The following is an 18,018-nucleotide window of genomic DNA, read 5'->3' as shown; positions in this document are numbered from 1 at the left end:
TTTTTGTTAAAGACAACACAAAATTTGTATGCATAGCTTCAGTGTACATGTTTTGTCTTCCACGAAAATCTGGTAGGTGTTAGTCATGTACGGTACCTTGTCATGTTTGCCATGCCTCTCCTTCCTTCATTCCCAATCCTTTCGTATGTAACGTTTGGTATTCATAGAAGAGGGAAAACGAGATCCGACACTGGAGATGTTAAGGTATATAAAGTGCAGATCGGTATAAAAAAAAATCACTTTGTGTTGTATCAGAAGGAAAACGTTCTGTAAACCCGCTAATCCAATTGGACAAAAGTTTTGCTATGGCATTTGTAGAACACCGTAGCTAAATATTGATTTTTTTTTCCACCGCCTTCTTCAAAGTGGTAAATCGCTAGCTTAGTTTTAAGCTGCGAAACTATACATATATAGGAGCCGACCTTGATAGTAAGACCTACCGCGCCAATTGGAAGCATCGAAGGTTCTGTAAGACACAGTTGTCAAGATATTACCTGGGTCTAGTGGATCAAGTTGTTTGGTTTTCGAGCCCAGACCCTACATTCAGTGACCTTGCTTGAAAAGATATGAGCGGGGCGTACTGGTAAACAGTAGAATGAAGTCAGATATAGCGTTGACCAAGAGTAGAAATTAGCCTACTGTAAGCTACTGTAAGTTAATGTTAGCTAGCCTAATGTTATAGGACTAGGACCACATACAGTGAGGAAATTCATCACACTAAATTACGGTATTGCTTACATTTCTTCTGGTACTACTCCTGTTTCTGATAAGAAGATTGTTTGTTCGAAATACTGAAACGTTAGACCAAACTTAGATCTGACATAACTTAACAACCAGAACCAACTAGGCCTACCTTAAATTAGGCTAGAGCCCCTTCCCTGATTAGTTATACTACTGTAGGCCTATAGTGCCGAAGGATGCATGACTTCTTGAAGGCCGATAGTGTACACCTACTCATACTAGTTCTAAAGTTTTACTTGGAGTGTTATTTTGGGGAAGTTTTGGCACATATCAAGGCTTCACCCACCAATCTGTATTTTTTAGATCACCAGGCTTTAACATTTTCGGGAGAGGGGTTTGATGGCACTTTGAATACTTCCTGTAGGCTTTCACAAGAAAGCAATGGTTGATAATCCTTTTTATGTAACATCAGTGTCTATAGGATATATAATTGTGTTGACTCACATCAGAATTAAAAACCATTCTCAGATGTACAAATATGATAGCACACATGAGACATTGGGTCTAGCATTACAATTAGATCACATGTTGGATATAGCAACACATGTTACAAGAGTTACAACAGTTAGTCTACTATAGATATATAGCCTAACATTAGGTCCTAATTAGTGCGTAATGTTTGGTCTGTAGTAAACCGTTACCATTGTATTTGTTCTTGAAAATGTCTGGAATTCCAGTTGCTTTTAGTGTTAGACCCATGATGAAATTAGGCTTTTCTTGCCGAAAAAAATATTTAATTTTCTGCAACTGTGTTTTTAGGTCTACAGTAAGGCAACTAGATGTCCTGATTTCCATGGACAGTTCCTGGATTTCATATATTGTGCCCAGATTAACAGTGTTCCCAGAATTGTCCCACACTTCATGTTCTTTTCCCTGATCTTGATAAGTGTCCCCCAAAATTTGATAAAGCCCTGAATAATTTAGATGAATAGCCAATTTGGGCCTTCTGTGCACATTAACAGCTTGAACATAAGCCAGGGCCTTTTTATAAAAAAATTCACAAGATTAGACCAATCAAAAAAAGGGACCTTGATGAGGTCATTAGGTCATAACATAAGCTGAGGGATGTTTGCTGATTGGAGAGAGGGGGGGGGGCTGGGTGGGTTTGGAAGGATCCAACAAGGATGTAGAGCTCTGGTGGCAGTCCAGGCAGTGAAACCACTGGAAGCTACGCACAGTACTTTCAGATATTTCTTGTTCTTTAGCAAAAATGTACATGTTCCAAATTCGTTAGAGTGTATCACTGAGGCCTGGTGGAAGCTACACAATTTTCTCATAGTGCTTTTAATGCACAAAAATACTGTACATGTTAGAAAGAAGAATTACTCTGACATTTCTTTGTAACTGTGCTCTCGCACAGTTGGCTGTTATGTCCCAGATAATTAAATATGTAAGTTCTGAGAATTTCTGAGATTTCAAGACTTCTACAAACCTGTTTGCAAAAATTGGGTATAAGTGAAACAATGAACCAGACAGCAAAACTGCAGTGTGGTTTAGATGATGCCACATGAATCATCATATATATGAATGTGACACTCTAGGCTGTAGGGTATAGCCAGGATGAACAACATACTTCAATTCAAGTAGTACAGCAAAAAGCATTGAGAAATGACAAACAATATTAACATTGGCAGCTGATGACCGAGATGGAAACTTTTATTGTATTCAGCATACAAATTGACCTCTACCAAAGACGACAGGCTTCTTGTCAGGCCTCAACAAATATTTTTAAAAGTACTCGCTATTTGGCAACCGTGACTAAAAATCTACTCGCCAAACTTTGCTTGCCACTAAGCCTATGATTGTTGTACAAGTCTCCATAGTACAGATCTGCAACACCAATACTTTCTATGAACAAAGGTTGGGCACTTAGGCAGATACATGGTGCTACGTAATTGCACATTTGAAAAATTATGTTTTCTGTCCAGTATAAAATTTTAACTTTTTTCCACCAAAGTAAGTGTTGAACAAAGTAAACATGTCGCAGAATTATAAATAAGCAGCTAGGCCTACTGTAATATCTCAAACAATTAAAATAAAACATCTGCAAAATACCTACGACGATAGCTTGGCTTCTGATACATTAGGGCTCCTATAATACTAGGCATATACTATACAGTAGCTATAGGTGTGCCCGAGTCCTAAGCCTCTACAGTATCTCACTGCTACTTTGAACCGCTACTCGATTAGCGTGACCTCGTACATTTCCCAATTATTTATCTTGTCTTTTAGCTGCAGATTGGTGCGCAAAAAATATCGCTATTACTCCCTTACCCTGCCGAACTTTTACGAACTTTTATGAAAATCTGAGATTGTAAGAGCATCTATCTTCCAAAAAGTCCTAGCAGCAACAATTGCAAACTTGTCTCAAAACTCCATAAATTGTGTATATTTTGCAAATTACAGCTGATAGCCAGTGGGAAAATGCCTTAAGAAATAATTTAGGAGATGTTTTGCATCTGAAGTGTATTGGTATTCTGACTGGTATTCTTCATGTTCTTGTGTTAACGAACCCAACTTTACCCCACCGTTGCTGGCCTAGACTACATAAACTTGCCAATAGGCCTAGCCAGGTTTGTTGACCCACAATCATTAACGTGACAAAGGAAACTGGTGGAAGAGACTACATAATTTGAGATCAACAGCTGATCAGACACAGCTTGTGATCTCAGTGCCAAACTAAGACCGTTTTACACAATTAATTTGCATTGAGTTTGGCTGTAGTCATAAAATATAACTAGGCGACAGTTTTGTTTCGTAAACGACGCCTGGTCATTTTCCCAACGTAACTACATCCAAAAGTTTTATTTGGCACCGCTCTATGTACAAAGAGTCCACCTTTTTGCATGCAATGTAATTAGCAAAAGTATGCTCCGGAGAGATGTGATGAAGCCTACTGTCAGTTTTGAGTTTTAGATTCTACGGATGCCCATAAACTTATTTCCAACAGCCTTTTATTCTGATGAGGCGCAACACACATTTGATCTATTGGCTGGTCGGTGGGAGACACGGTAGAATATAAAATAGGTTTCGACAATTTGGCGTCTGGTGACTAAAAAATGACCTTTGACCTATACAAAAAACAAGAGGCTTCTTGTACTTAATGTGGTACTCCTTCATACAAAATACGAGATTGATCCAAGCTTTCCATCTTGAGATATCATGTTTACAAGGTTTTCAGAATTTGACCCCTGGTGACCCCAAATGAGCTTTGACCTCCTCTAAAAACAATCTTCATTTACTCTGTAATGTGGTCCTCCTACACACGAAATATGAGATTGGTCCAAGCTCTTCTTGAGATATCATGTTGACTAGGTTTTCACAATTTGATCCCTGGTAACCCAAAATGACCTTTGAACTCCACCAAAAACAATAGGCTTCTTCTACAGAATGTGGTACACTTACTCACCAAATATGAGATTGAGCCAAGCTTCCCTTCTGTATATATTGTTTTTACAGTTTTTTAAGTACCTAGAGAGTGCCAAGAGAACTTTTGCCTATGTTGACTTTCAAAAATAATTGATGTTGAATTTCCTTCCATGCTTTCCTGGTACATGAGAGTAGTGCCTGCAAGGGGAATACCATGAGTTGCTATCTCAGTGGGGGTAACCTTGTCTGCTGACCGCAACCTATCTTTCTGTACTTTACCTCAAGGCTCATCAAAAATTCTCTTCATTCTCTGCATTCTTTTCCGAGTATCTGTGGTATATTTGGCACAGTATTCCATACCTTTCAATTAAGTTAATTGCATAGCTGATATCATTAACTTGTGTTGTTGTATGACTGTTAATGATACATGCGTCATGTTTAATGGGAAACTCAGGATCTGAGATATAAATAACATTGTGACTGCTGGAGAGCTGTATGGTGATGAGCTCTTTGCTGCTACTGTATCATCCACTGATTCTTATGGCGAATTTATCAACTGTGAATATGCTACAGATCTAGAGAGCCAGTCTTTGTAACAAGTTCTCAATTTTCAAACAGTTTTTAATAACTTTATTTGGGACACATACAGTATTAGAAATATTAAAATATGCAGAGAAAATCATATGGAATCAGGATTTATGACAATGTGATGATCATTGTTCTGTTTGACAACAATTACACTCTTCAAAGTGTAAATGTGGAATAATACTCAAAGGCATTTTAGTGATTGGATTACTTCTCTACCTTGGCTGTAAATGGCATTCCAACGCAGTTCATCAGAGAGCAAAATTGCCATCATGTGGCCTTGTGATAAATTGTGTGTTTCATTGCACACCAAGCAGCATTTACTAAGCTTTGAGGACCTCCTTCATGCTGGTAAGATTGTCAGATCAGATGGAAAAAAATATGAATCTGTTGGCTGCTTCATTTCTTCTCTTCTGAAACTTAAATGCATAATAACACCTGCTCATGTGAAGCATTCCCCATTGCTCTTTAAATGATATTTGTTAATGTACTCCTCAGTAGAATCTGTTTGAAAATTAGCATATTACAGAAAGTGTCATCTTTGTCTTTTGAACATTGGAGGTTTTATAAAATTAGAATTTGCTAATCCTGCCAATTAAATGTAGCTAGCTAGTACAGTATATAGAAATCATTGATCATTGTTTGACCTTATTGTATAGTGTTTCTTTCATTTTTTTGGAAATTTATAGCAGTTCAGTTACAATACCATAACCTGTGCATGTGTAGTTTACATTTGTGACCCCTTGAATCTCTGAGGATGAGCCTCATGTTGGCCATAGTCTACATGAAAAAAAAAGGGATAAAAAAGGGAAAAAAAGGGAAAAAAAGGGGGGAAAAAAGAAAAAAAAAACAAATTTGTGATCTAATTGGTTCATAATCTTACTTGAATATAAAGTTGTTTTGTGGAGAAAGGTCAGAAGCCCACTTTCAACAGTTCAGGAAAATGCATTCACAGAATCTGACTAAATTAGAAATAAGCTTACAAACTTAGTATCTAATTTGTCCATGAATGTTTTAAATATAAGCAGTATTGATATTGATTCTAGATGTGCTATGAAAGACCAAACATGGAAACTAACAAAAGACAGAAAAGTTAGTATTATCTAAGTGTTTTTGGCACATAGCTCTGGTTTCATTGATGATTCACTTTGTTAGTAGTGAGTATTAAATTTACACACAATTGCTTTATGGATGTACTAATTTTCGCGTGGTCCTCTCATTCCTGTCTCCGTTAAGTAATACTATAGCTATGTGATGTGAAGTATCTGTGACCTTGTCTGCCTTTTCACACAGCATAAATTCATCAAGTAATGTTTGTGGCTTTTGTTAGTCATTGTTTGTTTATAAATTAAAATATGTCAGCTACAGGCTGACTGATGTCAAAATTGATTTTTTAACTGACTTCTCAGTATTCTACCCAAGTATGGTTCTGGTTTCCATAGGAACATTAATATTTCAGCTACAAAATCAATTAATCTTCCATGACAAGCACTTGCATGCACCAACTATTGCTATGTGTTTGAATCTAATTGCATTTACACATTAGCGTACAAAATCAGGTATTATTGCTGCTGACTTACAGGTGTGTTTCAATCCTCTCATCAAGGTAAGACAATTCTTTATTGTGCTAACTCTTCCAACCTAACTCTTTCATGATTTCATTACCAGATTTTTATTTATGTTTCTGAATCAAACCCTATAAGTCATAATAAGAGTTATAATATCAGCTTCCTGAATTTCTTTTTATTAACTTTGTTATTAGATTGATATTTGGGCTAATAAATATTATGGATTTTTTTTCTTCATTTTGTCAACAGTAAGAATGACAGGTAATGAAAGATGCCTACAGAAGACTTCATCAGTTGAGAACAATAATAACATCATTGACCTCAAATCTAAAGACAGACGATTCTCGGATATATTTGGTCTTCAGCTAGAGGTAAATCTACTTATTCTTGGTCTTCAGCTAGAGGTAATGTACTTATTCTTGGTCTCCAGCTAGGGGTAAATGTTCTTATTTTTGGTAATGTAGTGGGGAACCCTTTGTGGTAAGACTTGTACACACTGGAGAATGAGAGGATTAGTTTTGGATTAGAACATTATGATATATTTATATATATATATATATATTTGGATTGGAACATATCAATTCCTTGCCACACAAATCACACTATTAAATCATCTAAAATGTTACAGTTATCAGCCTGAGCTTGATCTATGACTCACAGCTGCTGTATGTAAAACCTGTTTAGGTGCATGACCTGTATTGCATGCAAATGTTGCCTTTTTAGTGTCATCATAATATATACACCGATATGCTGCAGTGACTTTAATACTTGTATCAAATTTAAAGGAACTCCTGATTTTCCAGCATCTTGTCTGGTGGCTACTATCAATATTTAAAAACAAAATCATTGTGACATTTTCTGAGGGATGGGGGGGGGGGGGTGGGAGCAGCAGATGTTTTATACAATGCTCTGTTTGTTCAGTTCTACTTGATTAACATAAATTTTCAGACAGTCATGGGTGGGTAGTATGAATGACTGATAATTTGTGAAATTATGCATGTAGAGATCAACTGAGATTGCTGAAACCATTTCCAAGAACTTGTATACAATGTGTTACATCTGCCACAGACGTCAATGAATGTAACTAATTTAGTATTTGTATGATCATAATGCTGGTTAGATAATGTCGATAAGCAATATCCTACTCTTGCTTTTGAAAGGTGTTTTTGTGAATGCAGCAATACTTTGAAAATTTTAAAAATGCTTCGAAAGTGCTGCTCAAACATTTTGATGATAGCCTTAAAAGACTTTCTTGATAATGCTGAACACTGTTTAACATATTTTAGAGTATCTTTTGACCCTAGGCAGTTTTTGGGAACTTGGACAATTTTTTGATGATTTAAGCCAATGAAAGCCATACCATGCAATGGTGATTTCAAAATCTGCAATATTACATCCCATCAGTCTGACATATGGCACATTATAAATGCACCTTATGTCATGCACTCATAATTTGCTACCAATTCTTTGTAGCTCAACAAGTGTTGCAATATCTTTTCTCTAGCAACACTGACATTGTCTGCTGGAATTGATATGAAGAACAAACATTTCCAGATAATACTTTCTTTCATATGTGCTGTACAGGTAACAAGTCATTTACTTGATGGAGAGAAGAGAAAACTGGTCATATTGCAAAAACAGTTGGAGGTTAAGAGAAAAAATGGAAAACCATCATCATCATCAAAGGCTAAGGTAAATATGACCCTGATGTCATATAGTTTGTTTATAACATCCATGTTGAAAGCAGTGGTGAATTAATATCAGAAATGTTGGTTGTTTAAAGCATTTTGGTTAGAAAAATATCAAGAAAAATGCTTCAAGAGATATTATAAGATTTTGTTGGCTGGCCATTTAACTGTTGTTCGGGTCAATATATAAATATTATTCTTTGCAACATTTTCTGTATATGAAAACACCTTTTTTAGTCAAATCTAAAAGTTTTATGTGCATTTGAGCACAACAGATATTTTATGGTAGAGATCATAGAAGTGAATTGTTTTGTTGTTTCCTTTCTTTTGTTTAACAAACTTGGTTCAGTGCATAATCAGGAAATAATCATTTCACCAAACAGTTATATGACCCAAGTTTAATTGCACATGGAATGAGTCATGTTTGTGTGAATTTTGTAAACTCATTCATAGCATGTGATCTTTTCCTACTATTCTGTCAGTATTTCAAATTTCATTGAACATTGTGCAGCAGAATGCAACATGTGCATCAGTGTATGCATGTATGGAGAAGTTATCACAGTATTCACAAAGCATAGTACATCCAACAAACTCTAACCATATTAGTATTATATTATCAATATTAGCTGGAAAGTGAAGGTTTAGTTGTTTCAAACCACACCATTGTACAATCTGTATATGAAGGTTAGGTCAATATTTTTCAGTGAACAAATATCTGCAATTCAATGTTTTTATGCCAGCTGTAACAAACTGTGCTTGGTTAATCATAAAAAGGAGATTTAGTGTGAATGGAGAGAGAGTGATAGTATTTACATGCTGTATTTTGTTATTTGCAAACTAGCTATGGCATAGATGTTTCATTGGGTTGCAGATATGCTAGACAGTATATATTGCAAATTGTTAGAATTCTCACTTTTGCTAACAAAGCTTTGGGGGAAAAATATTTGGTGTAATCTGACCTCTCACAAAAAGATAATAAGTAGCTAATTCTGGACAAGATCTGGCCAGGGCAATAAACACGGTCAGGTCACCCGCTCTGTAGTGTTTCCATGACAACCAAATCATTCTCAGTTTATCTGGAGACCTTTAGGATTAGTCAATGGTGATTCCAGATTGCTAGCATTCGCCTGAGCAAACTAGCAACTTCTCTAAATCCCCTTCGTCTATCTCATCAGAATAGAATAACTAACTTTCCAACTGTAGAGTTTTATAGTCCTTCTCAATGATCTTTCATTCATTAGACCAATCAGAGGGTTGGCTTGAGGTGAACTCTTGAATATTCAACAAAAAATCATAAGGAAGATTATAAATGGATATCTTTTGAGCTATTGAAAATCATGTGCAATAATGACATCACAGACCCCCTACTGTGATTGACACCACTTCCTGAAGTGAGGGAGATTTTAGTCAATTATAATAGGTTACATGCAATCAAAAAGGACAAGATTTTCAGATGTGATTTTCAACTAGCAGTTTATAATATCTTTGTAAGATACAGTATATGATCTGACACCCAAATATCCCTTAAATTGCTATTAATAACTGCTGTAAATGGGAAAAAAGCTACACATCGGAAATAAAATAATTTTGGTAACAAAGTAAGATTATAAAATGTCGTGCAGCCATATGTGCAACAAAATGCAAGATTACTTGATTCACTGCCAAACTAAACAGTAGGTTTATGACTGGTAAGAAATCAAATTTATTTGCTGATACCAATGTTTTAGATGTGATTAAGTTATGTTCATCTTTCAATGCTGATTATTTATTTATGTTAATGGTCAACAAAATCTCATTTATTAACCAACAGCGAGATTATGAAAGACAGAAAGCATCATTAGAGTGAGTAAACTATTTGATTTGCACTCTGCATGTTTAGCTCCACTTTGATTGTCCTTCAAGTTATTTTATTTTCAGGCAATGTTACTTAATAAGTATTGGCTTAAGCTTTTTACATTATGGATTTTTTAGGCTTATTATATACAGAGTTACGTAGTAAAAACTGAATGATAATGTTAATGCTTAGCACACAACAAATGCTCATTCTGTTATATTCACTGCTCTGCTGGTTTCCTGAAAGGGAAAACTATGGAGTCACTCTTACTGACCTTGTAAACTTGTGAGGGGGGACAGTGGATTGCAAAGTTGGCAATGACTATAACGTGGATCGCAAAGTCGGTAATTACTATTACTGTTTGATTCGTCCTGCACGGCAGCATACAGAAACTTTGTACTCAAAGCCGAAGCCAAAGTGAATTAATCAGGTCACATGTCATCAGGAAGTCTATGCATGCTTAGTACTTCACCACCGCCTTCACTACCTTTTGCGAAAGAAGAGTTGATGTTGCATGGGAATGGTTGTATCTATGATGGATGTTTGTGAGGAGAAAAGAGGTGCTTGTTATATGGAAGATTAACAGCAAATGAGCATGAAGTATAGTTCAAAGTAACACATTTAGATGAAACTTTTATTGTCGTCTTCAGTGGATGGCCTTAAAAGTGACATATATATGATACTTAATAATTCAAGTGCATTTGAAACAGCCAATATTCTTGAAACGATGGTTTTATTTTACATTTCATGGTGACAGGCGTTTGCAGTTCCAACATTGTATACTGGAACAGGAATACCGAGAGGCAGCTACAGGAATGTTTACTAAGCACTACTGGTCTCCCAATGTAAGTATTCAATTGTATCCGATATCTGTACTATTCTGGGTCACATAATACAAAAATTAATTTTACATTTGTAACAAAGCAATAACAAATATGAACTTGGCACAACTGGACACCCTTGGTTAAAAATGACAAATCTGAATTAAAGGAGACACAAACCCTACCTTCATTATTGGTCTATGTGATAGAATAATCTCATTCCATTTGGGAGATATCACAGATTTAATATTTTTCCACAAACATAGCGGGAGACTTGATCAAGTCTAAATATGACATCATCAAGCTATATTAGCTTCATTTTGGTTGTGTTGTTCGTTATTTATTCCAATTTTCTTTTCTTTCATGGATGTGTGTTTTGCAAATAATGAAACTAAAATATTGAAGCTCTTAACATCAACTAATGATTGCGGGTCTTCAATGATGTCACCACTGTTAACATTAATGTTTTCAGGGTTTCAATGATGTCACCACTGTTAACATTTTACCTTGAATATATGAAAACAAGAACAAAGACAAATTAAAGGTTTCAGATCCTAGTGGCACTATGACATCACAGATTTACAAAATTAGTTTCCAGTCATGAAATTTAAATTGGGATATCTCCGAAACAGAATAAGGTATATCTTAGCTATTTGAGGGAGATATTCATCATAAAGATGGCTGTCATAAAGCCAAAGATGAAGGCTGGATTTGTGTTCCTTAACACTGCTGGTCCCTGTTGTACATAATAGAGCTGGATTGGTCAAAATCGTAATTTTGAGTTTACACACATAACTGTGTGTGAGGTTATGGAGTTCCAGATGTTGTGAAACTTTTCAAAGTTTATCAGCAACTTCGTTTTTCATTCTTTTCTGTTTGAAATTTTGTGAGCTTCTTTTGTGGAATCAAGCTTTTCCTGTTTGCTCTCATGAGAGATAATGAAGTGATGAAACATTTAATTTGTGGTAAGTTTTAGCAGTTCCGCGAACAAATCGTTAATAGTATTTGCCTAGCCTTAATTAGATGTAGGCTTAACGCTGTATGTGCGTACTGCACAAAAACAGGTCCCCCAAAAATACTTCTCAGAATGCAAAGTCCAGCCGAGCACTCAGTTGTTTCAGATAGTGTCTGGAGGCAGGCGAGTTACAAAAACTGCGGGCGCCTAAATTAGTTGCCAAATAGGTTCATTCATTGAGACACACTTGCTCAAATCTTGTGAGCTACTGCGCCTTTTGGTGATCTTGTTTATCTGTGCTTAACACTCATCTCTGGTCACCCAATTTATAACAACGTTATATCAGTGCTTAACACAAGTTTGTGGTCACCCAATTTAAATTGCTACATTGTACTTACATTAAACATTACTGATGATCAAATTTAATTAAGTAGTAACATTTTATCTGTACTTAGCACCACTGGTTACCCTGTTTAAGTATTGTCACATCTATAACAAAGACTACTGGTCACAAATGTCAATAATAATGTGGTATTTTATTGTAATCACCTCTACTGGCCATCCTATGTAAGAATACAGCTATACCAAATAATAGGTAGCACACAGTGTATGTATTTTACCAACAGTCTACAAATATGGGCTGTGACCCGGCACACTGAGTTGAATTTGGCTGAAGTTTTTGAAGTTTGCTGATAGAGATCAATTAAGTTATTATTTGTAACATCAAGCTTAGGCCATAATCCAAGCTAGTTGTCATCCATTCTGAGTATCTATTCTAAGGGGTGTGGCCTTCTAAGGTCATGGCCCAATCCTCATGAAAGATTCTGGGTCCAGGGCCTAAATGAGTATGTGGACCACGGTGTTACATGTTGAAACTTTCCTCAGGCAAACCTGAACTATTGATAAAAGCATTGCTGAACATGGCATAGGATTTAAACCATATCTGGAGTAATAAAAGTATGCAAGATAGTGTTGTTGCGCAAATACTGTAGTTGAGAAGGTTTTCAGCAAAAAGAAAGAGATGTAAATGGCAATACTGATTGAGACCCAGGACAGTAGGAGATCAAACACCTCGATAATTGACATTTGAAGTGGACATTAATAAATTTCAGGTCAATTGTTGCAAATATTTACTAAGGTGGAAAAAATGTGAAATGGGTCGGTTCCATGGTCCTCATTTTGGTGACAGCCATATCTGGGGACTTGAGCCATTACTGAGCATAAGACCAGTCATTTCCTTCCTCTGGGAGTTCAGTTCAGTAAAGATAGAGATTAATATTAAGTACTGATCTTCCCATGCTCTCAGAATAAAATGCAATCACCTCTGGGACCTTGGAAATGAATGGCTTCCTTCAAATTAAGTATCTTCCCTGACATATCCAATTAATTACTGATGACTTTCGCATCAAACTTTCACATGGATGATAGCTACAGTAGGACTCCAATGTATGTCTTTAGACTGTCTTCTATTGCTCATACTGAACTGCTATGGGTATTTATGGTCAACAGTAAGTGTTCGGAATAACTACCAAACAGACATCCATATGTTCATAATTTGGAGCTTTTCTGTGCTATGTTAACTTCCTTGGACATAAAATCATCTACTCAGAATCCATTGGATGTTATTAATAGTGCTTATAACTACAATCATTGATAGTACTAGTTATCACTACTATCATTGGATGTTATTAATAGTGCTTATGACTACTATCCATTGGATGTTATTAATAGTGCTTATCAGTACTATCATTGGATGTTATTAATAGTGCTTATAACTACAATATAGTACTTATCACTACTATCATTGGATGTTATTAATAGTGCTTATCACTACTATCATTAATAGTGCTAATCACTACTATCATTAGATAGTGCTCCTTGCTTATATCTTTAGATGCTGTTAAATGTTTGTGGTTTACATCACAACTACCACTTTATGGTTTTAGATATTGACGGAACTTATTACTTCTACCATTGGATGGTGTTTAATGTGGTTGATGGTGTTCATCACTACTAAAATTGGATGGTGTTAGATATTGACACCAATATCTTTTTGTTCATTGGATGGTGTTTAATGTTGTTGATGGTGTTCATCATTACTATCATTGGATGGTGTAAGATGATGATGGAATCTGTCGTTATTGCATAGTATTAATTTTATTGGGGGTGCTCATCACCAAGTAGTGCTGGCAAAACCATCCCATTAAGAAAGCTCAGAAGAACCAGTTTATAAGCTGCTTACTGCATAGGCCAACATGTTAAAATATTTCTTGAAGCAAATCTACCCTATTAGATTTCATTCTACTATCTTTATTATGAATATTTGAGTTAGACTCAATTGTTAAATTAGCATTTGCAATAGATTTATTAGGGATATGAACACCCCATCAACCATTGAGCCAAAGTTTGAATTGATGGTATCTTTTCTGTTCAAACACTAGAAGAAATAGCCATATATTTCTGTATGGTTTGGAGCTAGTACTTGGTACAAACTTGACAATATTCAGATCAATTGTAGGTAAATGAAATGGTTTATACAGTACAGACTTTGATTATTGCTTAACATCGGTGGATTGGTGAAGGGAATATTTGTGAATGTTATTCTTTTACTACCTAACAGCTTTGATAGTAGAAGGATAACATAATGGATAGACGATCAGGACAAAATAGAGCTTCAACTAAAGCTCATGAACTGTATCTAGCAATATTTGGACATTCAAAGTCACCTTTTAAAAGGAAGGTTGGTATCTTTGTTCTCTTCATAGTACTACATTGCTTATGTTGTTTAAACTGGATCATGTTGTGTCAGTAATTTATTGGAAAGGCAATTTCAATGGCTTGTATAGTATGCCCAGTAGGAATCAAGAAAATTTAAGAAAACTATGGATAACTTTAACATGTCAAACATGGAGATTGTGCCTTTGAGCTGTGTAGAAAGACTAACTTCTCAACACCATTTGAGACATTCCCTTTTTCCATCCAATCGTAATACTAGATTTGGTCGCAAGATAATATGGACCGACCAGTCTACAGTAACTTTACTCCTCTTAGAAACTTCAATGAAGGCAGAGAAATTAAATGGGTAATCTGCATATTGTATAATAATTAAATATTGTAATATATATTAAATATTGCCCTGCGGGCCGTAGGTTGGACAACCCTGCTCTACGTAGTGTGTGGTTTAATACCTTTTTCTACTTGTTAACAAGCCGAAAATGCCTCAACATAAATTTTAAAGTATTTGACCTCTGACCTTGGACCTATGACATCATCAAGTTTTCATGATCAGGCACCTATCCACGTAGTTTGAACTTCATCCGACTTAACGGTTTAGGAGAAGTTCTGGACAAACTTTTTCGCACAATTCCATGCCCTGGCACGTACCCACCAAAGATGAAGTCCATCGTCCCTATAAGTCAAGAAGTAGTTTGCAAAATACTTCTTTTGTACAACTTTGGCTAAGTTTGACCTCCATTGACCACTTGACTTTTGGGCCTTTTACTCTAAATAATGTGCTGCAAACTTGGGGAGTCTGATATTCCTCATTAGTTTGAGGGTGTAGGCCAATAAATCAGACCAACCCACCAAGTTTCAGTTTAGAACTTCAAGGGTGTGAGGCTGACAGGAATTTAAGTACTAATTGTGCAAAAAGTGTTTGATAGAGTACAAGATCTCATCCTAGAAAAGTAAGTGTAGGGATGAGATAATGAACATGTCATTGTATACACTGTAAAACTGTTAAGGAGGTTGTTAAGGAGGTTTTTGGATGACCTTAAAATCAGTTCTCTGTAAAACAATCATGTTGCTGTGTAGCCTACATTAATCAGTGTTTTTACTTTAATTAATTAATGAGTAATCATTTCTTTCACAGTCACAGAGAAGTCTCCCTCACTTAGGAATCAGGCAGCTCAGTAAAAATAGGGTAAGTCTTGATGTCATTTTCTATTCTTATATTGCATTTTACTCAATGTTTAAAAATTAAGAGAATTAAATACAAAATATAACTTCAAGTAGTACCATAGGTTTCACACCATAGCTTGAAAATGCCACAAATAATGAAATTCAGTAAATTATCGAGCTCATCTGTGTTTTTTAATTACAGTGTTAATGTTGTAAGCATCATTTCACTGAACATATAGTATTCTTATGTCAAAGATATCATACTGACATCTCAGGCTTCACAGTCTATACTGTTTTTGCCCTGGAAGGAACATCAAATCAGTTTAGTTTGATTGTAAGTATAATGTGCTTCAATGAGTGCAGCTGCAGAGGTAAATTCAATATTTCAAGCTCAGTGGAAAGTTTCAACTTTTATTGCCATGGGCATGCAGTAAAGTGACCTTGATAATATGGACATATGCTGGGACTCAGTTTAAACAGATATGATAACATGTAGATAATGCAGTTGTTTAATACCTGAGTGCAGTTTACCATTGTGATGGCCCATACACAATTACATGCCAGTGCTTTGTTGTTGCATGAAATTGTTAGTCGAATTTGAAGAACTGGTCATTGTTGGTTATACATTTTCGATATTTATTTATGAATGGTTGGCCTCAGATTCTAGTAATGTACATTTTGTTCATCCAGATTTTACAGTGTAAAAATGATATCCATATTAGATGTTTTTAAATGAAATGATATGAAATGATTAGAAAATCTTGCTGATCATTGATACAAACCTTATTACTGCAGTCTACTAGTTGAGTACCTTTAATGTCCATTAGATATAAAATAATATATACATGAATAATGTAGAAGATAGTATTCTGCTCCTAATCATAACATCAATGTTTATCCATATGTTAAATGCTATACTGGTGGATAAGTTGTACACAAATTATTATAGCAAATTATATAACATTACTGGCAGAGAAATGGTCATGAGAATTTAATACAAAATTGACAGTTAACACTTAATTTGGTTTTAATTTGGTTCAGAATACTGCTAAAGAAGATGAATCTGTTTGTTTTTGTGGACCTATAGTTTGCAGAGGTAGAGTCTTCTGCCTAACATAACTTGGCCCTTGTTCAATAAATACTGCATCGGATGAGTAACGAAGACACAAATTATAGCTCATCCCTGTCTAATCATCATCAAATCTATATCATCACTGGGCCATTGTAGGTTGGAATGTGAGATGTTGAGGCAGCCAGTGAGAACAGTGATATATTGATATAGCATGAGCACAATAGTAAATATCTGTCACTCAGTTTAATCTAATTAAACTTGTGTTTGGAATGCCTTCTGATCACTCCCTCATTCTTGGATGAAGGTTCTCTAGGATGAGATCTCTCTTCAGTATTGTGCATAACCTTAGTTACTTGAGGGCTACAGTATCTCATGCTATATAGCAATGGCAGTGCTTGTTGCAATGTCTTGGTTAGTTGTTCCTAGAACCTAAAAAAATATAAAGGATATATAGTATCTTCTCAGATCTTTTTTTTTTGTATTTGGGAAGACAACAGAAGTTTTCCAATGTTCACAATAAAATACACTTTGGTGGTTTACATAACATTTTCCACTAGTGCTTTAAAACAGACATATATATACTTGAGGTAACTGAGTTTTATTTTCATTCATAATAAAATAAAACTGTTAGCAAAACTGCTTATCCACTAGGTAGCCTGTGTAAGAGAATGTGTTAAAGTAAGTTGGCCTGACGTTTCGATCCTAGCAGGATCTTCTTCAAAGGCTAAAATTGTTAGAACATCATTTTATTGGGAATTTGATATAAATTGAATAAAGAAAGGTTTGGCATTCAGGCATTTAAATGTAAAGAGGCTGAAAATATGAAACCAACCTTTTTTTTCTGCATCTGTAGACATATTCCATATCCCTTCCATGTCTCTCTGAATGCTTACTAGAAGTAGCTCTCATAGCTTGGAACAAATTATTATTTTCTTCAGTACATATAGCTTCATTTTCACTCTGCAGTGTTTGTATATCAGTCCTTTCTGTAATTATTTGACTGTTTTGTGAAAATATAACCAAATACCAGAACAGTTGATAAAAGTAGTAAGTGAAATTAATTAACTTATTAACAAACCTAATTTAGTGAGTGTTATTTTATGACTATATGGTGTGAGATTCTGTATTGTAGAGGTAGGTAGGTATCACATACTGCATATATAGAAAGTTGATTATTAATTTCTTATTTTAAATTATGCTTTGTGGCATATTGAATGTAGGGAGCTGCAACTTTTGTGCATACAGTAGGGCAAGTACCCATGATGGTCTAATCGTTCTGTGCATATGCTTTGGATCTTTTAATGACCTTTCTTTGCTGCAAAACATTGAGCGTGAAAGTAATATTTATGTGCTTGCGGCTATAAATAGACGTATTGAAAATGGGAAATAACACTGTGGTATGAAGATGGGGTGTATTAAAATACCAGCTTCAGAAGTTGGTTCATCATAAAACATCTATTGTTGAAATTACAAATAATCGTGATA

At 35.3% G+C, this 18,018-nt stretch overlaps 1 protein-coding gene across 3 annotated transcripts in view; it reads left to right on the top strand.

The window, feature by feature from the left end:
* The first annotated feature begins 453 nt into the window (after positions 1–453).
* LOC139968995 (ras-GEF domain-containing family member 1B-like) overlaps positions 454–18,018 on the top strand; it is an 87,111-nt gene continuing 69,546 nt past the window's right edge. The window contains exons 1-6 of one of the 3 annotated variants that reach the window (XM_071973657.1): positions 454–583; positions 6,513–6,634; positions 7,848–7,955; positions 9,762–9,793; positions 10,543–10,630; positions 15,433–15,483. In XM_071973657.1, coding sequence (XP_071829758.1) covers positions 6,518–6,634; positions 7,848–7,955; positions 9,762–9,793; positions 10,543–10,630; positions 15,433–15,483 — 396 coding nt within the window. In that variant the 5' untranslated portion in view covers positions 454–583; positions 6,513–6,517. Of the gene's footprint in view, positions 584–4,910; positions 5,047–6,512; positions 6,635–7,847; positions 7,956–9,761; positions 9,794–10,542; positions 10,631–14,190; positions 14,302–15,432; positions 15,484–18,018 lie in introns of those variants that run through there. The other 2 variants (XM_071973656.1, XM_071973659.1) reach the window with 2 other exon arrangements.

Source organism: Apostichopus japonicus, chromosome 6 (assembly GCF_037975245.1).
Source record: "Apostichopus japonicus isolate 1M-3 chromosome 6, ASM3797524v1, whole genome shotgun sequence".
Classification (NCBI taxonomy): domain Eukaryota; kingdom Metazoa; phylum Echinodermata; class Holothuroidea; order Aspidochirotida; family Stichopodidae; genus Apostichopus; species Apostichopus japonicus.
Note: the sequence above shows the minus strand (reverse complement) of the source record. Positions and strands in the feature narration are given on the sequence as shown.